We start from the raw sequence: 27,369 nt of genomic DNA, 5'->3' as shown, positions 1-27,369 counted from the left end.
TCCCGCCCTAGCCATCGGGAAAATCCCGTCATTACTCTAAATGTAAAACAATAACGGAAAAATCCTGTTATTGCTTTGCATGTAAAATTTAAAGGTCAACGTATCATAATCAGTACCAGTGGCGGATTTACCATTAGGCACAGTAGGCACAGGCCTAGGGGCGCAGCCTATGAGGGGCGGCAGCCGGCAGAAATTTTTTTACCAGTAAATTATAATAACATTGATATTTATAGTTGGTCAATGTGATCCCCAATTTACTTTCGTTGGGAGGGTTTATCTTTTAAAATTCATTAATGAAATATTGCATTCCAGCCTTTAATACAATAGGCTATAGCATGGCCTTCTTCTGATATGAAAGCAAGGCATAAATATTTAATATAAGAAGATATTTTCATAATACCTTAACAGTTAGGTTTTGGTAGTATAAATATTAAACAATACTATATGTTCCACATACAAAGGATATTAGTGATGATTTTTTACACTATTTTTATCATTATAAACTATTACATAAAAAAGGAAAAATATGAGTTTAAGGCAATTTATCCTGTTTGTGTTTTTTTTTTTAAAGTATTACTTCTTATGTGCAATAAATAAAACTTACAAATCTTGTGAGCTGTCTTATTTTGAATCTTCTTCACCAACGAATGAGAAAGTGAAGGTATGAATATTTGCATAATATATTACGTTAAAATATAGTACATAATATAGACTAAAAAAAATTAATCGAATTTTGCCAAGAACGGTATTACTTCCAACGATTAATTTAATATTCATATTCACTATCGCCCAAATGGGAAACAATTTTTTCATCTCAAAACGTATTCATAAAAATTCAAAACAATTTATTTTACTATGCCTTTCTTGGACAAAGGCATGAATAAAGGCGTGCCAATGACGGAAAATTAAAAATCACCTATTACGTTGAGACTTTCCCATATTCACGAAACATAAAGGGGCGGCCGAACGCATCGTGCCTAGGCGCGGTGCCATACGTAAATCCGCCCCTTACGCTGAAACTGAGGTATTAAATTACAAATTTAGTGCGTACATATCATTGAAAGTACAATCCAAGCTAGTGTTGGAAGCTACGTAGGCAATCGATAAATTTTGTCAATTTATATCAGTATATTTAAGCAACCTTGGCTTCTTTATAAAACAACAGGCATTCAGGCATGCAGAAATATACAATTTAGTTTCGTTTCGTATGTTCAGGCTTAACATCCTTACGTAATACCGAGGTTATCAAGGGGAAGACTTTCGCTCAAAGTTACATCCGAACCGCTACTTTGTTTACGCATGAAAGAAGGGTTGTGATTCGATCGACAATTGAACATGGGACACCTTGATTAAAAAGTGAAAAGGAAATAAAACTAATGCAGATGGTTTGATGTATGGAAACGTCACCATGAAGTTCACACGATTCGCATTTTTCGTTCTTTTAATTTTTTTTCCGGTTTAAACCAGTTGTTTATTTAAAAAAAGAAACAAAAACAGCTGGTGTAAACCAGCCAACCCTAAAAGTAAATACTTGTTTAAAAAAATACTCAAATAAGTAGCAAAATTCTATGTAGTATTTTTACTTCAAAATATTCCATACCCTCTTTTTGGAACAAAATAAAATTAAAATAAATCATAAGAAAAATACTTAGATTTATATGATACACTTAAAGGCTGCACATCTAGAGCTTTTGGTTTTGTATATTCTTGAAATTTTACAGTTTTATATAAGCACCATCACGGCTTACTCAGTCCTCAAGTTTTCTGTATTTTTAACAAGAGGGATTCAACATATGAAGGGTGTGAGGTAAGAATATGGTAACCCACAATTTTACTATTTTAAGAAATTAGAAATTTTTTGCTGCACAATCCATTTTGAAAGTCGGAAAGCTGATTTTTCACATAAGACTATACATGAGGGATTAAACGAAGCGGTATGCGTTGCTGTCTATCTGGTGCTGCATAACTCAGTAATTAAAAATTTGTTAGTTACCATGTTCTTAGCTCACACCCTTCATATCATTACGGAACTCTCCCCACCCCACCAACACAACACACAAAAAAAAGGCCTACGGAATATATTTAGTTAAGATAAATACAACTGCACAACAAACATGACTGAGTGGAGCTTTTGCGCTTCTATCGGGAAGTCCAGGATTCAACTCAGCATTCGACCATTCTAACAAAGCTTTTCTCCATTCCATCTATGAAGTAGAAATAGTGCGTGTACTGTCAGTTGGCTGACTTCATTTCTTATTGTTTTTAAATCGTTATTATTACTAATTACCAGCAGTGACGGTTTTGCGAAGGTTAGCGGTGGCAGGCACGTAGCCAAGGGGTGGGTCCGGGGGGTCCGGACCCCCCCTTCGAGACCACAAATAAAAAATAAGGAAGGATAAAACAAAAAGAAACGAGAAATAGAAAGAGTCAGCGTTAAAAATAAAAAGCTAAAAATAAAAATAATTTTTCATCATCGCTTTTCTGTAGTATTAAACATTTTATTTTAGAAACGGTTTTCAACTGCTCCTTTAACTTGTCATTTGGGACAGACAATATTTGACGCATATTAAAAACAAAAAGTTATGTGGAAGAAAGTTCCGTTAACATTTGATTCAATAGAGAAAGGAGCGCAAGTATTGTAAAATATTTTACAAGACATTACTGGATACATACTTTTTAAAAAATAGTTGAGGTCATAATGAAAGGAAAATTGTTATATTTGGATGAACAGAAGAAGGATCGTAGATATTGTAAAATCTTTTAAAATCTTTTTAATATTCTTTTATTCGACATTTCTTCATAGTTTGTTACTAAAATACTTACTATCATGTCCTCATTTTATTGTCCTAACAAACAGTGATCAAGCCCATTATGTGCTAACCACAATATTTCATATCATACTGCCCCCCCCCCTTTCATTACGAAATCCTGACTAAACGAACCAATATATGTTCCAGTAAAATAGTTTAGAATAATCGAACTCTGGTGTGGATAACCACAATATTTCATGTCTCGGACCCCCCCTATTACGAAATCCTGGCTACGTGCCTGGCGGTGGTCTTTCGGACTGAAGCCTGTTCCCCAAAATTACGGAATGTCTAAAACAAACAAAATACCTATTAGTTATGCCTTTACTCATAAACTTTAAGCTCCCGTCAAATAAAAATTACGAATGTTTAGAAAAACAAAACATTAGTAAGAAAAAAACCCTCCCAAAATACTTTTCTAAATTCGCCACTAATTCTCAGTATAAAATGATCTTCAAGGTAGTATCCGGAAGATTATCGCTAAATATATAAAGAAAACGAAATACAGTATTAGTTATGCCTGTACTCATAAACTTCAAGCTCCTCCCAAATAAAATTAGGACATTTTAGAAAATGAAACAATCAGAGAAACCCGTTCCAAAGTACGTTTCTAAATCCGCTACTGATTATTTGTATAAATTAGTATTCAAGGTTGTATCCGGAAAATTATTGCTAAATCGTTGCACAGCTACAGTATAACAGAAATGTGGAAGTACGGTTAGACGGATATATTGAAAAACGTACGCTTTGACGGATATATAGATAAACGTTTAACTTTTGCGCTAGAAGCTAGAGTACTAAGCTCTTAGAAATGAAACACAGACGGCAAACTGAAATGATACCGAGAAGAAAAAAATGTCGATAACTCAAAAGTTAAAATAAAGTTAAATAGCCTCTAAAATTGCCCTCAAATACTACATTCTTCATGTTAGCTCTAATTCGTAAAACATGTGCTCCATCCATCTTGATGGTGAATTTTAGAGCGAAATATGGCATTTAGGTCATGAAATTCTTATCTAACTATAGAATATACTATAAGAAAGCTATTTAGATAGAAAAATCATGAAAATGAAAAAAGCCAAAATTTCCAAAATTCTCGGTTTTTTTCCAAAAAAGCCGGCTTTTTATGTGAAAAAAAACATCGATTCAAAAAAGCCGGCTTTTTTGCATCTCTAATGTTACTGTATTATAACAACTTCCACATTTTTAACACAACCTCGGATATAGCCTCGTCTTCTAGATAGCTTATTGCTTTTGATAGCAAGCATAGAATGTCAACATCAGAGTAGTCATGAAAATTACGAAGATTCATGTGAGGAAACCCCATTTCGCATTTGCTGAACATACAGTATTATGATTGTGGCTAAAGCGTGCTTTACGAGAAATAGCATGTGCGGGCTTTTATTTTTGTAAGGAAAACCGCGAACTACTTCTTTTTCAATTAAGTAGAAATTTAGCGGCTGCCAGAACAAACGTCAAACTCTGTCGTCCTGATCGAAGTTATTCAGCGGTTATTGAGAGACATAATACGACGAAACAAACTTCGCACTCGAATGCATCGACATAAAGAGTTCACATGCTGAGATACATATTTTTAAATTATATAAGATTAAGGATACCGCTAACCACTAGTTCGCTCGTAAATTGCAAACGAATTAGGCCTACTACAATTAATTTCCAAACTTGTGACAAATGACACTTTATTCATCCTCCAGTAATTTATTAATGGTGGGAATTTTATTTAAAAAATATTAGGGGGGGGGATTCATCCATAATCTAGCAAGATTTCGCACCCTGTCACTCTATCTGTCCGAATACCAAACAACGTTTTCTGCGAGGAAATTGACTTCGCCTTCTTTGGAGGCGGCGGTCCAGTATTTGGAATTTTTACGTTAGTTGGGGTGGACTTACGTCTTATTCCAATCCTTTTTAGCATATTTAATAACTGTTAGCTTAAAACTCTTTGTATACGAAAAGTTTTCGATGTTTTTAAAATGATTTCTTCAATAATATTCGTAAAAATCAGGTAAGTAGTTTCCGCGTAGTGCTTATAAACAGAAATTACACGCTGTTCAGTCAAGGTTATTTAATAGTCAGCGCCATCTATAATGCAGTGCTTAGGCCGTTATTCATTTCTTTATATTTAACCGACAATAATTTCTTTCGTTTCAAAAGATTAAGCTTAACAAATCCGATTGTCGTATTGCATGGTATTATAAGTAATTTGTAACATAAGAATGTCATTATTGTTTTCATGAATAATTTTTAACGCATAAACACACAATATTAGAATTAACAAGATTTATACTATACAGATATAGACTTAGTACAACCCGTATATAATGTGCGTTCTTATTTTTATCTTAAAATGTTGGTATAAAGGTGCGAATTATACATAACTGCGGTAATTCGGCATGATTATATTTCATTCAAGATTTCTGAGCATCATAAAATTTAACCTAACAGTCAGCGGTGCTCATTATTTCCAAGTGCTTGGGCGCAACCCGTCCCAATTTCTCCTGTAAAATGCGAACAGATCAAAACTCCCACAGCCAAAACTCCCACACTCAAGAAATGTCAAAACGCCCACACTCAAGAAATGTCAAAACGCCCACACAAACGGTCATAACTCCCACACAAACGGACAAATCTCCCAAATGCACGAACGGTCATAACTCCCACAGCCAAAACCCCCACACTGGTAATCGGTCATAACCTCCAACGCTCATAACTCCCACACAAATGGACAAAACTCCCACACATAGGAACGGTCACAATCCCCACATAAATGGACAAAACCCCCACACAAATGGGCAAAACTCCCACATGCAGAAATTGTCACAACTGCCACACAAATGGACAACTGGTCACTGGTCACTGGTTGCATGTCTTGCCCTTGTACTTTTTAATAACATTTTTTATTCCACATAAACTGATGTTGCAACTATTCTTCTTGCACTGTTTTCTAATGACAGAAACACTAAAGTGGGCGTCATAAAGAGCCGCAACAAAGACGTGCAATCACGAGCATTTCAGAGTGTGGGGGATTTGTCCGATTGTGTGGGGGTTTTGTCCATTTGTGTGGCAGTTGTCACAATTTCTGCATGTGGGAGTTTTGACCATTTGTGTGGGAGTTCTCTCCATTTGTGTGGGGATTATGACAGTTGCTATATGTGGCTGTTTTGTCCATTTGTGTGGGAGTTATGACCGATTGTGTGAGCGTTTTGACATTTCTTGAGTGTGGGGGTTTTGGCTGTGAAGGTTTTTACCGTTCGTGTGTTTGGGAGATTTGTCCATTTGTGTGGGAGTTATGACCGATCGTGTGGGCGTTTTGACATTTCTTGAGTATGGGGGGTTTTGGCTGTGGAGGTTTTGACCTAGACCCTCTAAAATGTACTAGAGAAGACAAGGGTTGGTTGTGACAAGATCAAGATGGTTTGCTTTAAAGATTAAATTTTATTCTATTTGGAAATTTTCACTTTGAAAAAATCATTACAGTATGATTAAAGTTCGATTGGGTCATTTTCAATGAAAAATTGTCTCCCCTCCCCCACAAAATGCTCAGTCCCAAATTGCAACCTGTGGGTAACCCTGCTAACAGTAGTAGTTCATGTATTACAGTAAGAATGAAACGGCAAGTAAACTTATGGATCAATTTCCAAAAGAAATCAATAATCTACTAGAACTATTCAGGTCAATTGAAGTGGAAGAAGGAATAGAAAGCAGGAATAATTCAGCTCCAGGACCGAACAATATGACCCAATATCTGAAAGTGCTTCACCAATACTCTATATCAAGCTCGCTGAGCTATTTACAGCTGGTCTGTATATTGGGTACATAACAACTGCATGGGAAACTTCTATTACTATCTTATTAACCAAAGTTCGTAAATTTAAAAAAAAATCTCAAAAGCTTAAAACCTATAACACTAAACCACATATTTTCCAGGTTCATGGAAAAAATAATGGTCCATCAACACCACAACAACTTTAAACTTTAAACATATAAGCCGCAACAGGCAGGCTTTAAGACCCCAGCATTCCACCATAGATAAGTTTGTTCGTATGTACCACGATATTCGAAAGTTTTTGCTAAAAGACTAAATAACAGAGCATCATTCACGGATCTAATGGAAGCCCTCGACTCCGTCTGGCATGATGGACTTTTCTGCAAAGATTTACAGCTTCATTACAGCAGTACTACCAGAATAAGCATAAATGACCATACTTCTAATATTATAAATACAATATTAACAGAGAAGTATCACACTATTGCTAATTTAATAATATACTGGTTCAGGCCAGTATCCAGGGGAGTCTAGGTGGGCCGGGCCCCCTAAATTTTTACTGGCCCCTCCTAAAATTTTCACGGTAGGCTTACAAGTGAACTATAATATGGTGATGAACTATAATGTGGTTGGATCACCCAGCCCCCAAACATCGACCGGGCCCCCTCTAAATTTTGGGGCTGGCTACGGACCTGTACTGGCTCTACGTTAACGATACTCCAGTAACTCCTAACTTTTCAATTAGGATTGCTTTCCGATGACACAGCCTGCTGGACATCCGCCAAGCTTACAATCTTACCTTAACCAGACTTAGAAAACAAATAGAATAGTTTTCCAGTTGGTGCATCAAGTGGAAACTCTAATTAAATCCAGGTAGAAAAAAATCATAATATTTATATCACTAAAAAGAAGAAGCGATTCTATCAGTGACACATGCAAGAAGGTGAAAAACCATAACGAAAACATCAAAGCGTCGATCACCGCTAAATATCTCGGCGTACTCTATAGGTTGTAAAGAAAAAGTCAATACGGATCATCCTTGCCTTAAACAACATATGCCCCAGGGGCGGATCCAGGACCGACTTCTGGGGGGGCGGTGGGTTGTCATAATGCTACTTTTAAGGGCTCTAAACTCTGGGATGGATAGTATTTATATATATATAACACAAGAAATTTTCCTCTTCTTTTTTGGAAGGGGGCAATTGCCCCGATCGCCTCCTGGATCCGCCCCTGATATGCCCTAACTTTGCTCTTGATATCAAGGGGAAAAGTCTACATTTACAAAATGGCCATAGTCCAATATTTACATGACATAACCTATAGTTACTCAAAAACATCGCTGATGTACACGTATCCAGAACAGAGCGATTCTGACTACGAAGATGTTTAACAGGCATGATGAAAACACTACTTAACTCCATACCAAAACAAATCTTAATTATTCACTCAAAGGCAATGGTTCCCAGCCCGGGGGGTGCAAGCTACCGACAAAAATAAACTACATTAGTAATTACAAACATTACAAACGTTGTAACAAAATGGCATAAAATTAAATACCATTCAAACACAAAATAACTATTGAGTAGGAACTGTGTTTCCATTAAGAACCAAGTTGGTAAATTATTATACTGCACTGCAGTGGTATGCACAAGGTTTCTTGAGAAACTATGAATTTGTGATTATTATTACTATTATTAAACATTTGAGAATTCAATACATTTGAAATCACAAAAAGGGTCAGACAAATGAGCTACATGGAGTGGTGTGTGAAGTATACCGCATCCACGAAGGAGGCATCAAGTTTTCAGAATCCATGAAAGAGGCGTGAAGTTTGCAGGATCTATGAAAGGGGTGCCAGATAAATAAGGTTGGGTACCACTACTATAAAGCATCTAATCATTCAACCCAATAAAAGATATATAGCCAAACTTGAACAAAAATAATTTTTGACCTACAACTTTCATTAAGAGGACATAATTTCCTCCTTCCCACCTCAACCAATTGTTTAAGGCCTATTATCCATGATTTTTTTTTAAAAGTATGAACTTAAATCTATCTTTCCACCTACAACTATACACATTCCCTCGTAGCTTCATCACGCATTCCATCACATTTCATTCCACTGACATACGCTGGACACAGATGTTGATTAAAATTTTCTTGAACTTTTAGTACAAAATAAACTCTTTACTTTTCTGACTACAGTTAATTAACATACCATGGATAAAATAGCATTATGCTCTTTACCTAAGTGTATTGTAAATTTATAGTTTTGTTATTGTTGTAGTTGTGAGTGAAAGTGAATCGAGAAACGTACTCAAGATTGTATTCAAATATAACGCCTGGCGCAACTGAAAATTGTAGGTCTACCATCCCCGCATAGGCGTCTCTGGCGAGGAGACGAGGGGGTCGCGTCCCCCCAATATTTTGAAGTACAAAATATTCAATATTTCATTCTAATTTAATTTATTTACTAACGACAGAATAACAAATTAATAAATAAATAAATTTATATTTATTTGGAATATATTATTCAGGCTGTGGAACGATTATATCAGAGTTCTTGATATACCTTAGGAGATCCGTGAAGGTAAGCAGAAAGGTAACAAATGGAATCGAAGATAATAAAGAGGTTGGAATAGGAAGTACCATTTTAATCACTTTCTTCGATGTCCCCCCCAAATTTTACATGCCAGAGACGCCAGTGCATCCCGTATTAGATTATACTTGATATTAATCCACTTTTTTGTCTTTCTTTTGCAGCTGAGAACGAGACGAGATGCTACGACGAGCTTGGCTGTTTGTCCATCACCAAGGATTGGTATCATCTCATCTACCGCCCCTTCAATGTCTTCCCATTAGATAGAACTGTCATCAACACCCGATTTGTCCTACACACACGACATAACGAAAACGAGGTAAATTTGTATGTTCTCAATTCATTCTTTATATGATATTAGAGGTTCACGAAAACGGAGACAATGTCCGTAAAAAATGAAAATGAAATGAAATCTTTACTTTTACATCTCACGGCTATTCCGGTTAGGCTAAAGGAGACCGTGATGATGAGAAATGAATGAAATGGTGGAATGAAGAAAGTGGGAGGAAACGGGACAACCCCGAGAAAGCCCACGAGCGTGGTGTTTGTTCACCACAAAGTTCACACTGCGTGAGCTGCGAACGAACCAGGGACCCCAAGCACCTGAGGTGAACGCTTTACCACTGAGCCACCGCGCCCCCATATAGTGTCCATAAGTTCATAATTTAGTACGGATGAGGAATATTTTTGTCTTGTAATTATATATCGACAGGTCGAAATAAAGCGAAAATGCTATATAATGGTATATCCTCTGAGGTCTCCTTGAACTGTTATGGACAATCAAAAATTTCACTATGTGGCAACGTCGTAAACTAACTTAAAACTATTATCACTGCTCTAGGAATCCCTGAAGCAGTTACATCAATTGTCAGTCTAATAGATGGTGCTAGTGTCAACATGTACCGACTTTAACTTCCTTCCGGAAAGAATCGATGTAATAATTTGATGAATTGGTAGATCTATTCTATGGTTCTTTATCTGTAACGTTGCCACGTAGTGTAATTCATGTCTCCAGATGAGAACCGAAAAGGTACATAATTATATATATAGGGTATATATATATATGTTTCGCTTTATTTTGACTTGTAGAATAGTGCTTTGTAGTCTGTGGGCGCCATTTTTAGAACAATTTATATATATATATATATATATATATATATATATATATATATATATATATATATATATATATATATATATATATATATATATATATATATATATATATACTGACTTATCTTAGACCGATAGTGGTGCTTACCAACCGCTCATTTTTTGTGATATCGCGGCTCTTTTAGAATGATATAGTAAGGAATACCTTGCACATTTGAGTCAGTTGGTTCCAGGAAACATTCGCACTACTTAAAACCTTGCTCAAGGTTTATTTACAAGTAGACGTAAGCACCCATCATTGTCCGGAGTAAATTCAAAAGCTAGATTAAAAGAGAGGAATGTTCTTATTCCATTGCCTATATATTTATCCTGTGTTGTTATGTAACCTGACATAACCAATATGCAATGCTGGTTGCATACAAGTAAGGTGTTCTTAGAAACAGGTAACAACGTGCATACATTTTCACACCCCCAGACGAAAATTTAAAAAAACGGTGCAGCTTCGTACGGAATTAGATCTGGTGAAGATCTATGTGTACAAAATTTGGTGGCTGTAGGTAATTTCTTTCTATTATTCTAAAAGCTGATGACACATTATTTTATTATTATTAAAAATAAATTTTAATTTAATGTGTTCATCACAAATATTGAGAAAGTAAGTATAAAAATGAAAATAAAAATTTCATTTTTGTAAACTAAACAATACAGAAAATCCTTTGTAACATATATAAAAGTATTTCTTCAAGTACAAATAAGATTTAAATCTTTCAGTTTTATTTGCTACAATTATGTGCTCTGGGCTAAAGGAAGGAGACGGGTGATTGATGAAAGTAAATTGTTAGTAAAAGGAATTATGTAATGAGAATGTGGAAGGAAATGGGAGAATCTTGATAGAAAATAGAACATGTCCATAACCTTGTTCACTACAAGCTTGCACCAGGGACCCTTAACACTAGAGGTGAACCCTCTATCACTGATCAACTGTTCTTCTATTGTTCAATTGTAGTTCATATCATCATATCACAGATCAGTACCAGACTTGACTTATGTACTATTTCCATATATACACGTGAATATGTTCTATTTACGATCCTATTTCGCTATTTTTAAACATTTGAATTAAATAATCCTATTTCCAATTCGTAAATTATATGTAATAGAAAGAATCGCGTTAGCGCGTAAGCCCATGATGTTCGAGATCGTGTAATGCAACGTATTTCGATTTACCAGGGTGACCAACCTTTTAAGATTTGAGGGCTACTTTCTATTTCAGAAATCCCTGGCACTCTATTTATCTATTCACTAGCCCACTAGAGCGTATCATAAAACAATAAAAATGATCGATATAGACAACCGTGGGCTACTTCTTATCGATTTGCCATCCCTCCTATATAGGGTGGCCCAAAAATAGGCATACACCCGTACATTGATCAAGTATAACATTCTAGTTTATGGATTTATTCGTTTCGACTGTTCCGGGCTTAAGCTATAAATAAAAAGACGTTAAGAACAAATAATAAAGAAAGTAGGTCTATCTGTTTGATAACAATAAGAAATGATATAAAATACAGTGAGCTGATCAGTATGGGACTGCATACCTACTTTTAGGTCACCCTGTACATATTGATGTGGTGGAGTGCAATCGGTGATGTAATCTTCTCTTTTTCTGTGTGAAGCTTAAAACCTATTGTTAGCATTGCGATCAGTACGGGACTGTATACATACTTTTGGGCCAAACTGTATATACTGATGTGGTGGAGTGCAATCGGTGATGTATCTTCTCTTTTTCTGTGTGAAGCTTAAAACCTATTGTTAGCATTGAAATTATATACGTAAAACAGGATCATGCAGTCTAGTACATGGTTCGATTCATATGAGCTCCCACTAGGAATTAAACTTGAACCTTCCACATCTAAAGTAAAAATGCTAAGCATCAAGCCACGAAACAATAATACCAAGGAAAAGGAATATTTACTAGTATCACCTTTACTTAACAAACTAATTCTTCCTTGCTCCTCCTTCTGTAGTAAATTGGTGTATAGCAGATACAGATGGTGATCAGAAAAATGGAAACACCTGAACGAAATTGCAACTTACCAGATTAATATGGTGTCGGGCAACCTTCGCCTTCAGAACAGCCTTGATGCGACGTGGGATGGAGGCATAGAGGTCGTGAATGGTAGCAAGTGGAATTTTACACCATTCCTCATGCAGGGCATCGGCCAGTTCTGTGAGAGAGGATAGAGGTGGAAATCGTCGCCGAAGTCGTGTTTCCAAGACGGACGACAGATGTTCAATTATGTTGAGATCTGGGGATTGTTCGGGCCAGGGGAAGTGTTGAACTTCATCCCGATGTTCCTCAAACCACGCTGCAACAACGCCAGCTGTGTGAATGGGTGCATTATCATCCTGGAAGGTGGCGTCATTGTCCGGGAACAACATCCGGACCATAGGATGCAAGTGGTTTCCTAAAATTACGACATAATCGTTGACAGTGATTCGTCCGCTAAGTGTGACCACATGACCCACCACAGCATCACCGAGCCGCCGCCATGTTTCACAGTTGGGCGGAGACACTGCAGATCATAAGCTTCTTTGAGCGTTCTCCACACAAATGGCCTAACTTGGGACTAGGGTGAAGGATGACTCATCCGACCATATCACACGTTTCCAGTCCTCAACGGTCCAAATTGCATGGTCGCGGCACCATTTGCGGCGTGCGAAAGCGTTATGGTCCCTGATGAGCGGTTTGGCCCGTGCAACACGACCTCGTAAGTTCATGTCATGTAATTAGCGGCGGACTGTGATTGTCGAAACAGGATGGGAGAGGTGCTGATTGAGTTCCTCCGTCACTTGCTCCGCAGTGGCACGACGGTTCTGCGTGACAATGCGCTTTAATACGCGGCGTGACCTGTCATTCATGATTTTCTTCCGCCCACTGTTACGCTTCCCCGATGTGGTTTTCCCGTGTGTTGGGTAGGCCGTCATCACCTTCGACACTGTCCCACGCGACACACCTAACACAGTAGCCACTGCCGTCACACCCACTCCACATAACCGCGCACCAACAATTTGCCCTCTTTGAAAATCTGAGAGGTCTCCCATTTTACACTACCTCCGTCTGCTGCAGCCACTGGAGACTGCTGTTCCACTGCGCCTGACGTAGTATGGAGTAGTATGGAGACCGACCTAACACACCACCACCAGCGGTCCGGCGGTACGGGCGCCACGACACCACTGCCAACTCATACATCTGACGTGTTGCCAACTACAGGTGTTTCCATTTTTCTGATCACCATCTGTATATTCAGGTGCTAATTTCACTGCCAAGTCTATGTAAGGGTAGGCTGGTTTCAACATTCACAACTACTTTTTGTCCGAATAATATGCTCATTTCAAACACTAATAGAATTTTATGCGTCCGATTCTATAGATCAGTGATGGTCAAATGGAGGACTACGGGATGAATCTGTTCATCAAATAACTTTAAAAAAAAAACTGATTTCTTTCTTTTTTTAACTTCATGCGTAACAGAAAGAATGTACTTAAAAACTAAACTCTTGGTGAAACAGCCTTTAAGAGTTAGGGCTTATCAGTCAAATTGTTGGTACTCATGCCTTTAGAATGGTGTGTGGTCAGCACATTGACTTCTCTCACTGTTAATGCTGGATTTTTAGACCGGAGTTCGCTCTTTTTTCAAATAGCTCTCCAATTGTCTTCACGACATTGGATGGCCGCTGCAGTTGCGTAGTTCACAAACATGTATACAGTAATAAGAGTCAATTTGTAATTTAATATGTAAATAATTATTTATTTAGTATATAAAGATATAAGAATAAATCCTAGAAACGGAAAATATGATGATTTTTACTAGAATGTGTGTTGTATTCTATTGAAACGGCGTTTTCGTAGGTTTACAAACGAGAGGATAAAAATGTTACGGTATTTTCTTAGAAAGTTGTGTTTTTAATAAAAGGGTAATTGAGCTACATTACAACAGATGATCGACAAGGAGAATAGATGGGGTCCCGTTTCATTTACACGAAGTGGGGCTTTCAAAATTATGTCCAAACATAAAAAAAACGAAAACTGTTTTTTTGGAGGTACGTTCTTCTGGTTCTCATGCGCAGTAATTTTCTTTCTGTTTTATGAATAAAGATATATGCAGCGATGAGGTTCACAGACATTGTTATCGAAATCTTCTATTACGTTCCAAAGAGGAAAATACACTCATGGTTACTTACATTTCACGAACCACCACAGTGTAGGAGTGTATTAGGGATATCGCCTAAGAAGAATATGCACTTTATATAATACCATATAAAAAAGAAATTTTACAGTAGACATATTTGATGCGTACGTAAAACAATACTTTGAACAATTGATCTAGCATATGGAAGGAATATTTATGTATTATAACCATGTATATATGCTTTTGAACACTATCAGTAGATATTTAGCTGTTGTGTTCAATATAATAAATAAGTGTTGTCCCATAGGTTAGAATATCCGATAATTTAATTTTACGACTTGTAGAATATTATATCCAATAGTTCCTGAACTGAAAAAAAAATCTGATTTTGAGCAAAAATGAATCTAATTTACGATCTGTTTCGTAGAATTGGAGAAGCAATAGTTGCGGAGCATGTTGGGACGCCGTTTCAAACGCACGCTTTTAGGAAGTTAATTTTGTTCGCTTAAAACCTTCTTGTATGATCCTATGAACTTATTGCCGTTCTTGTGTCAAGTCCTTTGCGATACGAATGATTACAAAATAAAAATATGAAAAAAAAAGCTACATTGTTTTAAAAGCTCTACGCTATTGTAAAAAGGAATTTACTTTGTGCAGTTCGGAACGATGTTCCAGAATTCATTTTAACGGTTGAGTAGATGTTCCACCTGATTCCGAACAAAAACATGTCTATACCTATATATACCCACTGTATTTTTAAATTTGATTTGATTTTAAGCAGTATGTGTATAAATATTTTATATAATAGTAAGTGAAGTTGATTGTAAATTTATGGTTCTTAGAATAGATAGCCAGTGTAAAGGTCAATGCCATTGCTATGACACCATGTCAAGAAACTGGTTTGTAAGTTAAATGTAAACAAATCGTAGTTCACGGCGACAAATCGAGACAGTAATAACGGGAGAAATGAAAACAGTAATTAATAATGATATACAGGGGCATGCTAAAGTAGTACTAATGCTAAAACCTGTGTTAAAATTTAATTATATTAACATCGTACTCTAAGTATATATATATATATACACTTAAAATAGAATATTATAGAATTCAACTTTAACAGGTCTCAGCATGATTACCAGTTTAGCATGTTGTTTCAACATGAAGGAACCTGTGTTGAACTGGCCTAGGACCTCTTATACCAGAGGCGTGTATTCTAACACTAAACCATCTTGAGCGCCTTACACTTATTATCAGATTCTCAACTATAATGCTCACAGGAATTTTATTTTTTCTGTTTTTTTATACTAATGTTCAATCCAAGAGGACAACAAGGGCAGACATCGAGACAAACTTGAAATTCGCGTACCGTAGTTTGAGAAACGCTGAACTAGACAATGAATGAACAGACCCATCACTTATCGAAACTTCTTACGAAATCAATTTCTTCATCTGCTTTCTTCTATTGCCAAATTCTGGATTCTGATAGTAAAGTATAGGGAAAAAATATTCATCCAAAAATATAAATAATAAAAACGTATAATTAATATAGTCTTGACCAAAAAAAAAGTCCTGACCAAACTATTTAAAAACATCTTCTTATCAATAAGTTGTAATAAATCAAACATATTTGAATTCTCTTCACTTGTTTGAAATATGTATTATGAGACAAAATTAAAGTTGTTGTGCTACAGCTGAGAAAAATACAGTCTTTTAAAGAGAATTGGGTGGCCAGGGTTTTCGAACAAGAAGAGTGTATATAATTTGCAATTTAATGAAGTGTTGCACCTTTCTGATTTCTGTTAGAAGCATTTGAAATAGGTATTGTTCAATTAAAACATACACTAGTATCTATATTTTAAGACAATGACGACCCGTATGTTTTATACTGCATCACAAATACAACATATTAATGACTGTTTGAGAGAGTCTACAGATAAGCACCCTCACAGTTCAAGGAACTTTATCAAAGCTGATTAAGTTTCTCTATATTCTCCGCAGAGGACGCTGGTTCCTGGTTAAAAAAAAAATTAAATAACATCATGAATTGCTAGATCGGAAAGTAAAACGCACGTCCTTCAGGGACTTCTTCAACGTATATGATGGTCGCAACGAGAGAGGGATCTAAGGCGAATGAACCGAAAGATTTTTGCGAGGAATCGTCATTGTTCTTTTGGCAATGTGTGTGAGTCTCGGGAGATCCGGGTTCGATTTGGCAATGTCTAGACTATAAACACTCCTCTCCCGACAATTTGTTCTTGTTGGCCCTTTGGAGTTTGTGTGAAGTGTCACAATAATTTGAACGTTCATCGTGGCACCAAGCGACAGCCACTCTAACAGCAAAAGTACATTGACATTGCAAAACACTTTGTATATACATAACCTTGCTAATCGAAGTAGGTGGTTTTTGCCTTCTTTGGTGTTGAGGATGCAGAATGTCTCTATTTCTAACTAAACCTCTTCATTGCCGATTCGAAACGATGACTCCAGGTTTCATTACCAGTCACTATGGTATTGAAAGAATGTCCTAGGCATATTCCCGATACGATTTTATTGTTGGTCACTGAGGTGCCGGGATACTATTTTCTATATTCCATTTCCTGTTAAAGATGTTGCGAATGAATCCAACGGGAAAGTTAACAGTTCATATAAGATAATGCAGCTATTGTCCAAAGCGGTAATCTTTCCCTGATATATTACAGCAGTCCAACTTTCATTGGTTGATTTGGAGTTTAGCATACTTTTCAGCACCGAGACTCCATGAGACATAGACCTACAGCTTACGGGGGAACCGAACTCCATGAACTTTCACCGAAAATCGAACCCGGACCTCCCGTGCCACAGGCTCGTACGCTACCCATATAGCCACGAGGGAACTTTACAGAGGTTAAAGACTTCATGTTATCTAATCACCTTACTTGCACAGAAACTGAAAATGAAATGAAACCTTTAAGTTTTATGTCCCACGGTTATGCCGGTTAGGCTAAAGGAGACGATGATTATGAGAAATGAATGAAATGGTGGTATGAAGAAAGGGGGAGGAAATGGGAGAACCCCGAGAAATTCCACGAGCACGGTGCACAGAAACTGAATCACATCATGTAGGCTACTCATTTGGTTGTATCCACAACAAACCAGTATTCTGCATCAACTTCCTCTGTACTAAGTGGACGCGTATCTCAGACTGACCAACTACTGTCCATGTTGCTATCTATTAAAATCACTATACCAAATACTGTTACTATCTCTTGGCTGCCCCGTCAATTACGTATTTTTAGTATTGCTAAGTATGTCCATATTTTAATCGAACAATCCTTTCAAATTATAATTACTATTATTATTTTATTATTATTATTATTGTTACTCAAGGAGAACAAGAGAAGAAGAGAACAAAAAGAATACTCAGCCCCTTTTTAGACACGCTGTTGGCGTGGGAGGCCCGGGTTCGATTTCCGGCGGGAGCTCATGTGGTTCGGATTCCACGTTAATCAGTAGGTCCAAGTCTCATATAGCCTCGCTGCTGAACGGGACGTTAAACTCAACTCAACAACTCTTTTTAGACAATAACATAATTAAGAATACCAACTCTTGGAGTAAGGAAAGCAAATGGACCTCTTCTTTATCAAGTGACCTAATTTCAAAAATGAAAAAAGGGGCCAATGCTTTTATTTACGTTTATAGATGAGTATTTATTTATTTATTTTTTGTAATCAGTAAACTATAAAACCATAAACTACATACTTATGGTTTTAGTTGCCAGCATAATAGAAATATGAATTGTTCATGAGATTATGAACTTCAAATTTCACTCTTGGAAACTTTCAATTTTGAAATGAAATCTTCAAAACTTACGTCCCACACTTATGCCAGTTACGCTAGAGGAGACGGTGATGATGACAAATAAAGGATATGGTGGATGAAGAAAGTGGGATGAAACAGGAGAACCCCGAGAAAACCCCCACACACGGAGTTTGTCCACCACAAAGTTCATTTGGAGCAAGCCGGGATCGAACCAAGGACTACATGCACCAGATGTGAACGTTCTACCACTGAGTCTCCGCAGCCCCTTCGATTTTGAAATTAGACCACTTGGCATCCAAGCGATCCACCTCAATTGTATTGTGTGCAAATGACACAAGGCACTCTTATCAGTATAGTACTTAATAATTTCAATAATAGACAAATATAACATAGATATTAGGGCTATGTTAAACTTTTATTATTATTTATAATGTTTTAGACATTTAGAGTATTGTAAGCAACAATTTGTAGTCACGAACATATATATAAATACATAGTTTATACGGTATTTGAATATTAGACAAATTTAATGTATTAATCAAAGGAATTTTAGTGTCTTTTATTTTATCTTACTTAACACCATTCTGTTTTTACGTTATGGCATTTTAGTATTTTCCTTATGTACGACATTTCATTCTATAATGGCATTGAGCACAAATGCATTATGTTAACTTGTATGTTGCTGTAATTAGCTAATGCTGTTCTTAGCACTTTAAATATGTAATTTAATTGCATTCTTAGTAAAACCGTAAGTGATTTATCGTACTTTCATGCTTACAGGGTCAAGTTTTAAAAGTTCGAAATGACAAGACAATTAAAGCGTCACATTTCGATCCTAAAAAGAAAACAAAATTTATAATTCATGGATTCATTGATACACCTCTTGCCAACTGGGTAAAGGTAAGTGGCATATATTCTGTCCAAGTCAATCAATTTTCATGTGTTAACAACTTTATATTTTGTGAAGAGCAATAAAATTATTTATTTTATTATAATTTATATTATGACATTTTCTTGTACTTGGTTACTTCTAGATTTCTCTAATATGAATTCACCTAGTAAAATAATCCCACACCCTATATATATAAATATCTTCTTTTAATTTTCTTCTATAGTTCCGCCTATCAGATATTGTAGATAAATACTGTGTATCACACACAATATTTTCGGTACCAGGCTACGTACAGGTTTGTTACTTAACCAGGACCAACCTGTACAACCGTAAATAGCCAAAAGTTATGTTTGACCTCCATCGGCATGTGCGGGACGCAGACAATCATGGTTATGTACTGTCAAACAAGCCGCCTGTAGCCGGAATCTATGGATTTTCCTTCTAAATGCTGCGTTTGGTACCGTCAAAATATCATTTGTTTCTGTCTCTCTAAAATCCCTAAATGGTGTTAAGTTAGTTTCAAAAGAACCCTTTGAAAAGCACGTGTCACAATTTTTCGACCAGAAACCACAGAAGGTCTATAGCGACAGGAGTATGTTTTTTGTTGCAAAAATGTCAGAAGATCGTTGCACAAAACGGTGCATATGTGGCTTCGTTATGTTCTTTGCGAATAACAATAAATGTACTCACAATTTTGACTTCCAGAATCTCAATACTTTTTTTTTTTTTTTTAAGACAACGTGATATTAGCTTGTAATACTTTTTCTCTAGTCTGGTTTTCATTACCATAGTTATTGATGTTGTATAGAAATTGTTTTTCTTTTTTTTCTATTTTATGTCTTCATAAACCAGTAAAACACATATTATTACTATTATTTTTGCTAGCTGAAATGCCCGTTCTTTGCACGGGGAAAATGGGTTTATGGAAAATATTCTTAGGACGTGCATTTCAATGGAAGTGTAATTATAAAATCCATAAGATACTCTACTTTTGCCATACATTTTGAAACACTCTATGCCAATATGATCTTCAATCAAAGTGGCATGATATGCGCCCGGCTTGAGGTTGATAATATTCCAAAAATAATTTCAGCCCATTTCCCGACCCCGAAAATTTTGGGTTCGACACTAGCCTTGGTAATTTCGGATATTTATTTTAGCCTTCCCACATCTTCTGTTCGAACTTTGAGTTAAATGGTATTCGGAGTGTCACTATTCATCTCAGAGACTCCGAAAAGTATGGATTCGACAATAATATCGGACGTTTACGATTATTTTAAATTTCATACCAATCCAATCCAAAAAGAGGGTGATGTTTCGTGCTTAAGAGATGATTAAGCGGGGGACGATTATAAGACTTGAAAATCGGGCTGTACCCACTAAAATCGGGTAATATGGCAATCCTATCTCCCGCCCCTCTTCGTGCAGTGACTGTAGCTACTATTTACCCATTTGGGGTATAGAAGAAGAGTTCTACTTTATGTACTTAACGTATACGTGGATCTACTAACACGTAAGTCAAAAAAGTTGGAAAGGATGGACAATTCTTAATTTCTGTTGCAAATAACAAATTGTTTAAATAAGAAAATAACTTGTATTAAAAGCATATTATAGTTTACTAACAATCATAAAATAATAGAAAAATAACCATGACAGTTAAACAGAACTATTGTTCGAATCAGCAATTTCATCGCATTTCGTATTACTCTGATGCATTTTACTTCTCTCTCTTGTTGTATGCAAAGTTCGTTTATTGAAAATCAATTTCAAGTAAGTTACACGTACTCGTACATAGAATATGTGGGTAGGACTAATTTATTTTAGGTTTTAAAAAAATATTTACGTAGTGAAAATTTGATCGTAATATTAGTCTTAGTAAACCAAAGGAATTATTTTATTTTATTCGAAAATATTTACTCCGATATTTCTTTTTTTTTTTTTTTTTTTTGTAGATTTTTTTACGTTTATCTGAAATCAAAGAATGTATTACATCAAAAATAATTATTTTATTTGTTACTACTTGTATGTGATTTATTGCGTAAGTCTTTTTGGGTTTAAGTTCCAAAGTTTGTAGTCCATTTCTAGCAAAATTTTGAAAATTTACTAGGAAGCAGTTTATAATTTGCATGTTTGTGTGCTTCATAATATATAAGGAGAGCAGTTTTGTATTTATTTTTCTTTATGAGCGGTTATAACATGGAACTATTGTTTGGAAGCGGAGGAAACTATTTCGCGCAAGGTTACTGAATCTTTGGATTGTGGGAAAGTAACGAACATTTGTATTCTGAACATAATTGCATGTGTACAGAGACGCTTCAGTTGGTATCCTTACGCAGAGACGAGAAATTACACTATAAATTTTAACAAAATAGGTTCAAACTTCCCTAACCCTAAGCTAACTTGATCTACCCTACTCAGCCCTATTTTACTCTACTCTACCCTACCCTATCCTATTATTATACCTTGTTTAAAGCGGTCCTAAAATTTGATGATTTTTAAATTTTCGTAACTGTCGAAAACCAGGCGTAACTGTCTAACTTCGGAATAAATGCCATCTTTTTTTTCCTACTTTTTAAAAAGTTTTCCTTTTTCTATGACAGAACTTGCTTTAAAGGTGTGTTGTTCTACTAAGTTTTTGTTTTGATGTTCAATTATCGACAGAATACCGAACTACTAGAGATGACGATTGATGATAGAATCATCACTTAAACGTTAAATTGCTCCTAATGCTTTTAGTCCTATTTCTTCATTTTACGACGCCTAATATACTGCATTTTATAAGCGTGCTTTTTTTTTTTTTTTTTAATATTTTATTCTATGAATTAAACTCTACGACAGAAAGCGTCACTATTGAACATAAATCAAAAATTGATACTGAATGTTTGATGAGTCATTCATTTACTATCAACTGCGAAGTTTATAATCTCCCAACTGAATTCAAAGACCTATAATATTGATAAGTAAGGAGCTTCTTACATAACTTTCCGGAAACATACTATCATTTTTCTTTAATTTCAAGTCAACAACATTATATAGACCTAAAAGGTCATAGAAGATAAGACTTAACAGGTCATGGTAACAAGGTCAACAAATGTTGGCATCAGTTTCTTAGGGAATTCTTTCCTCGTGCCGCTAAACTTATTTATGTTTCACAAAGAAAGAATGAAACATGCGAACTGTAAAACATTTACGTTATGGGTTGCACAAAAATCTAGGCGAAACGCAAGACGCCCAAGTTTCTCACAAGGGAACATCTTATATTGATAGTATTGATTGATTGATAGATCCAATCAAACAATGCACAGTCATAGAGGAGTGAAGAAAAGTGAGAAATTCAAAATTTTACGGGACGACACCCAGAAACAGAGGAGGTACAGAGGAAAGAAGGATCTAGAATCATGTGAAGATAGCAAGGTAAAAGATACACTGACACAGCAAGAACTTCAAAATGATTAAAGTAGTCAAAATGACATCTACACAACAGTATAGTAAACAAACATTGTGTCCACAGACATGCTCAATACATCATATGTAATTCAGTGTTGCTGAGCACAAAATGAAGTTTTGTTAAATGACCCAACACATAAATTATAACATCTAAAACAGTGGTGTCCAATTATAATGAGCCTGAGGGCCATAACCGTTTTTATTAGTAAAGTGGAGGGCCGCAGTTAAATGATAATAATAATAATAATAATAATAATAATAATAATAATAATAATAATAATAATAATAATAATAATTATTATTATTATTATTATTATTATTATTATTATTATTATTATTATTATTATTATTATTATTATTATTACGCTACAAAAGAAAAATATAAAAAGGTATTTGAAATATTACCTATTCAATCTGTGATAAGGGCTGGGATATCTACATTCCTGGGATTCCTGTTGTGAGCCACAGGAGATGTAAAAGAAAAGAATTTCCAAGCCAGTTTCTGAAGCGATTCTTCACAATTTTCATGGTGGTAAATGCACTTTCACACAAATAAGTACTATCAAACATTGACACTCTTTTCCGACCAAATTCACCATTTTTAGGGAAAGCTGTTGCCGTGGATGTCCGCGCCTTTTTGTTGTACAGAAGTGCTAAGTGGGTGCGTTATTTCGAAAGAAGAGTGGAAATATCAAACGGATGAATAAATATAAATGAAAATATTGTCAGTAATAAAAATCGTGAAAGCTTTGTGGGCCGCAGAAAATGGTTTGGCGGGCGGCCATTTGGACAGCGCTGATCTAGAAAATTTAATTATGAGTAGAACCGTACTCTGAAGTCTTGATGTACAGTGTTGCCAACGTTTGAGGATAGGCCTATATAAATTCCTATATGAATCTTGGATAGAGAAGAGTGTATACAGTACACAATTCGAACTAGTTGAAACAAAATATGAGACCACAAACAAGAATATAATCACTGAAGTACTAAAATAACGGACGAATCACACTGTCGAAGCTTTGTTGCCAAAGGAAAATGTCAGAATAGTACGAAAACACAGCACATAAGCTGAAATGATCCATGCGTGAGCTACATTTTACGCCTTTATTGTAATTATTGCACAATATCAGGGATATCCTCCTGGTTCACAAATGTACTTTCTGTACGTTTATCACTCTTTTCAAGCGACTCTCTTTTCATAGGGACCAGAGACGGCGCTAAGGGTGGGCGGGGGTGGGCAACCGCCCACCCGATGGATGGCCTCGCCCATCCATCCGCCCACCCCAACAGAACAGGGGTGTCATTAAGGGGGGAAAGGAGGGAGCAATTGCCCCCCGCAAGATTTTGAGGAATACATATACTTTATCGATTGTCTACTAATATACTAGTGCAAACTGTGAAAGTCTTATGTTGTTGGTGTTCTTGCCCCCTCAAGCGAAGTATGAAATGACACCCCTGCAACAGAAGTAGAATAATGAAGGTGACCAGTGCCGGATTTAAGTTTGATGGGGCCCTAAGCTATTGAAGATAATGGGGCCAATTTATTTCTAGCATTCTTTTTCAGCGACAAAATTTCGCCTTTTCTGTTTGAATATATGCTATATGGTAATTTACGGACCTAATACATATCTATTAAGTAAATACGTTTTCGTGTATATTTCGTTAACTTAACTTACTGTTATGAATACATTACAGAAAAACTGTAAAATTTTAAAATTAGCGGTAGTTTAATTTGGTACCAATAAAGTCCCGTGCCGATCTTTTTGCACCAACTATGATCAACGCTCCACGCCATGCTTCTACAATATGTGGAGACCGCATCATTTCTCATTTCAATTTGTTTCTATTCAGTTGGGTAAAGTTTGAAACGTTTCCAGGGATCCGTGTAAGTAAATACAGTTTAAATATCCTCCAGGGTTGGTAATTACTGCCTGAAGCTCAACTAATCGTGTGAGCTTTTTCCAGGTCAGGTTACTGGAGTAACAAAAAATGGAATGCAACCCTCGAAGATTACACAAGGTGTAATACGTCACAAATTCGCTGGAACCAGAGGCGAACTTAGAAGGTTAAAACTGGAGAAGGGGCAACTAAAACCCAGATTATGATAGATATATCGTGAGTTTACTCTAAACTTTCAAAAATATGTAAGTAATGGCTTCAATTATTTTTGTCACTCAAAAAACTGGGATCGTAGACCTCTCCGGCCCCTGGCTAGATACGTCTCTGGCTGAAAATCATAAAAACATCGTTTAAAAACCTAACTGTTGCACTAAAATTATTATAAGACCTATAAATGTAGGTAGCATCTTTTTACTGCGACGTGAAAAGATGTTGGTACCTTGCCTTGCTATGTAGTAACCAGTGGCGTATTTAGGGGGTGGCTTCCGGGGCTTAAGCCCCCCCCCCGAAATCACTTAGTATAGTAAAGTAAATGAAATATCTTGCAGAATGTTCACATTTCCAGGCAAAGTTCCCCCCCGAAAGTTAGCAAAGCCCCTCCCGAAATCCCTGGTAGTAACTAGTGCCGATAACCTAATGGATTCAGCCTGTTCCATACTAACTTACACAAGGTAAATTCGGGCAGTTCTGAACGTAACAATATATAAAATACTGTTAATATATACAAACGAACGACTCATATGCCTAGAACGAATGGATGAAATCACTACGATTCGTGCTCCTATTCTTTCCTTTAGTCAGGGGCGGGTCCATTCTGAATGTTTAGGGGGGGCAGTCGTTCGAAGTCAATAAGTTTTATTTTACGTTTATAAAACAAAGGTGAAAATTCTTAGGATAGGTTTTATTTTTAAAATAAAAACATATTCAATTCTGGGGGGCGATCGCCCCCTGGATCCGCCCCTGCCTTTAGTGATCCATTATTGCACTCTATAGATCACTATATGAGCTCTTCCGTGGCTAAGCGGTTAGCGTACGCACCTTTGGCGTGGGAGACCCGGGTTCGATTCCCGGTGGTAGCTCATGTGGTTCGGATTCCACGTTAATCAGTAGGTCCCGTCTCGTGTAGCCTCGCTGCTGAAAGGGACGTTAAACTCAAAATCAACTCAACTCTATAGATCACTATGAAAATCAGTGCCAAGTTCTGAAAGTTATGAAAATACTTCTGCAAACTACTTTTCATACTTACGTACAGCGAAATAAAATAGCTATAATTTCGCGATGTAAAGATTATTGCCGCTTAGGGCTGTAATTCCTTTATATTTTACTATTATTTCGCGAGCTTGTCGTTTCATGCCTTCTTCTTAAGCATCCACTGTTACCAGACTCAATTTCTTGTCGAATTCCAAATAGTACAAGAAAGGGTAGCACTAGATTTCTATCCGCATACAAGATACTGTATCACTTATACTGTGAAGTCTTATTAAAGTAGCTAAGTGTAATTACAGCCACTTTTTCTTTAAAATTTTTGGGGCCCCCAAGAGAGCTATAGCTTGTTTAGCTTATACGCAAACCCGGCACTGAAGGTGACATCCTGTACTTCACAAGCAAAAGGTATTACTTTCGATTGTAATGTAATAGGTTCTATGACTCTGTTTAACTCTGCAATTGACAATGATTTTAAGACAGATACTTGTAGTAATATAATGATGCCAAAAGTCGTGATTAATGAATTGAAGTTTAACATACACGCACAATCGTGCTATTGAAACGCCAGTGTTTGTATGTGCTGCACTGAAAAAAAAAGTGCTTTTTAAAAAGCCAACTAAATAATGGACAGAGCTGGCCAGTATTATCTATTGTCTCATTTTGAGAAAGAGAGGGAGGAGAGTAGTGCTTTGTGTCAAGGGCGCCGATCCTGGGAGCCCAAGGGGGCCCGGGCTCCCCCCAAAGCCCATGTGCGCCCCCGCATTTTATTTATGAATATGCAATATTTGGCATAATTTGAATTCAATTGTCTTAAAATCCTCATGCATGCCTTCTGCATCTGAATGCCCCCCCCCCCAATTTACAGAGAAATCGGCGCCCTTGCTTTGTGTAGGCGCGATAGCTTCTTATAAGAGGGTTCTAACTTGCAATTGTTTACAGCAATGTACCACATGTCTTACCCGTGTGGCATTAAACAGATTTGTAAAAACCCTTATTATAGCATTGTTGAGTTGATCTCTGTTGTGTTCGGAAGTCTTGGCGGTCGGTGCTTGTTCAGCTAATATGTCGAAAAAATTTAGCGATTTCTTCTCAGGCTCGGTGTCTTTCTCGTGTTCAAAGAAGTGCGATTTTCAATCCGTTGATGTTAGTGATAATCCTTCTTCTTCAACGGGGAAAAAGACAAAAAATACAAATACATGTAACAACCAGGATTCGCAATTTGAAGTGTTCGATTTCGAGGAAAGTGAAAATGAACTAGATGTTGGAGAGAGCGAAGACGACAGCATTGCTTCTGAAGTTACTCATTTATATTTTTTGTCTCTTGCTTTCTTGTAATAAATACTTCAAAGATAAAAATGTTTGCAGCAGCCTATTTTATCCTTGTTTTACTTTACCTACTTATTGTGTATTTTATGTTATTAACGAAAAGTAGAGTATTATCTGTTAGTCTGCGTTGTTTGAACCTTCTTTTATTTCTATGCATTCTTGGAGGGAGAGGAGGTAAAGCAGTCTTGAACTTCTTCGACTACACAGAACACATCGTTATTATTGTTTAAAAAGATGAAAGTAGAGGTAGTGTGTGTGCCACGCGGAATTCGGTAGGTCGAGCATATTGCCACGAACTCCCGC

At 36.4% G+C, this 27,369-nt stretch overlaps 1 protein-coding gene across 2 annotated transcripts in view; it reads left to right on the top strand.

Annotated features, from left to right (window-relative positions):
• The window catches only part of LOC145673266 (pancreatic triacylglycerol lipase-like), a 273,081-nt gene that overhangs the window by 188,794 nt on the left and 56,918 nt on the right, over positions 1 to 27,369 (top strand). For both annotated transcript variants that reach the window (XM_081742803.1, XM_081742802.1), the window contains exons 3-4: positions 9,358 to 9,512; positions 19,077 to 19,196. In XM_081742803.1, the coding sequence (XP_081598929.1) occupies positions 9,358 to 9,512; positions 19,077 to 19,196 (275 nt within the window). The remainder of the gene's footprint in view (positions 1 to 9,357; positions 9,513 to 19,076; positions 19,197 to 27,369) is intronic.

The sequence above is a fragment of the Thermobia domestica genome, chromosome 16 (assembly GCF_964235325.1).
Source record: "Thermobia domestica chromosome 16, izTheDome1.hap1.1, whole genome shotgun sequence".
Classification (NCBI taxonomy): domain Eukaryota; kingdom Metazoa; phylum Arthropoda; class Insecta; order Zygentoma; family Lepismatidae; genus Thermobia; species Thermobia domestica.
The sequence above is the reverse complement of the archived record's forward strand: the minus strand, read 5'-3'. Positions and strand labels throughout refer to the sequence as shown.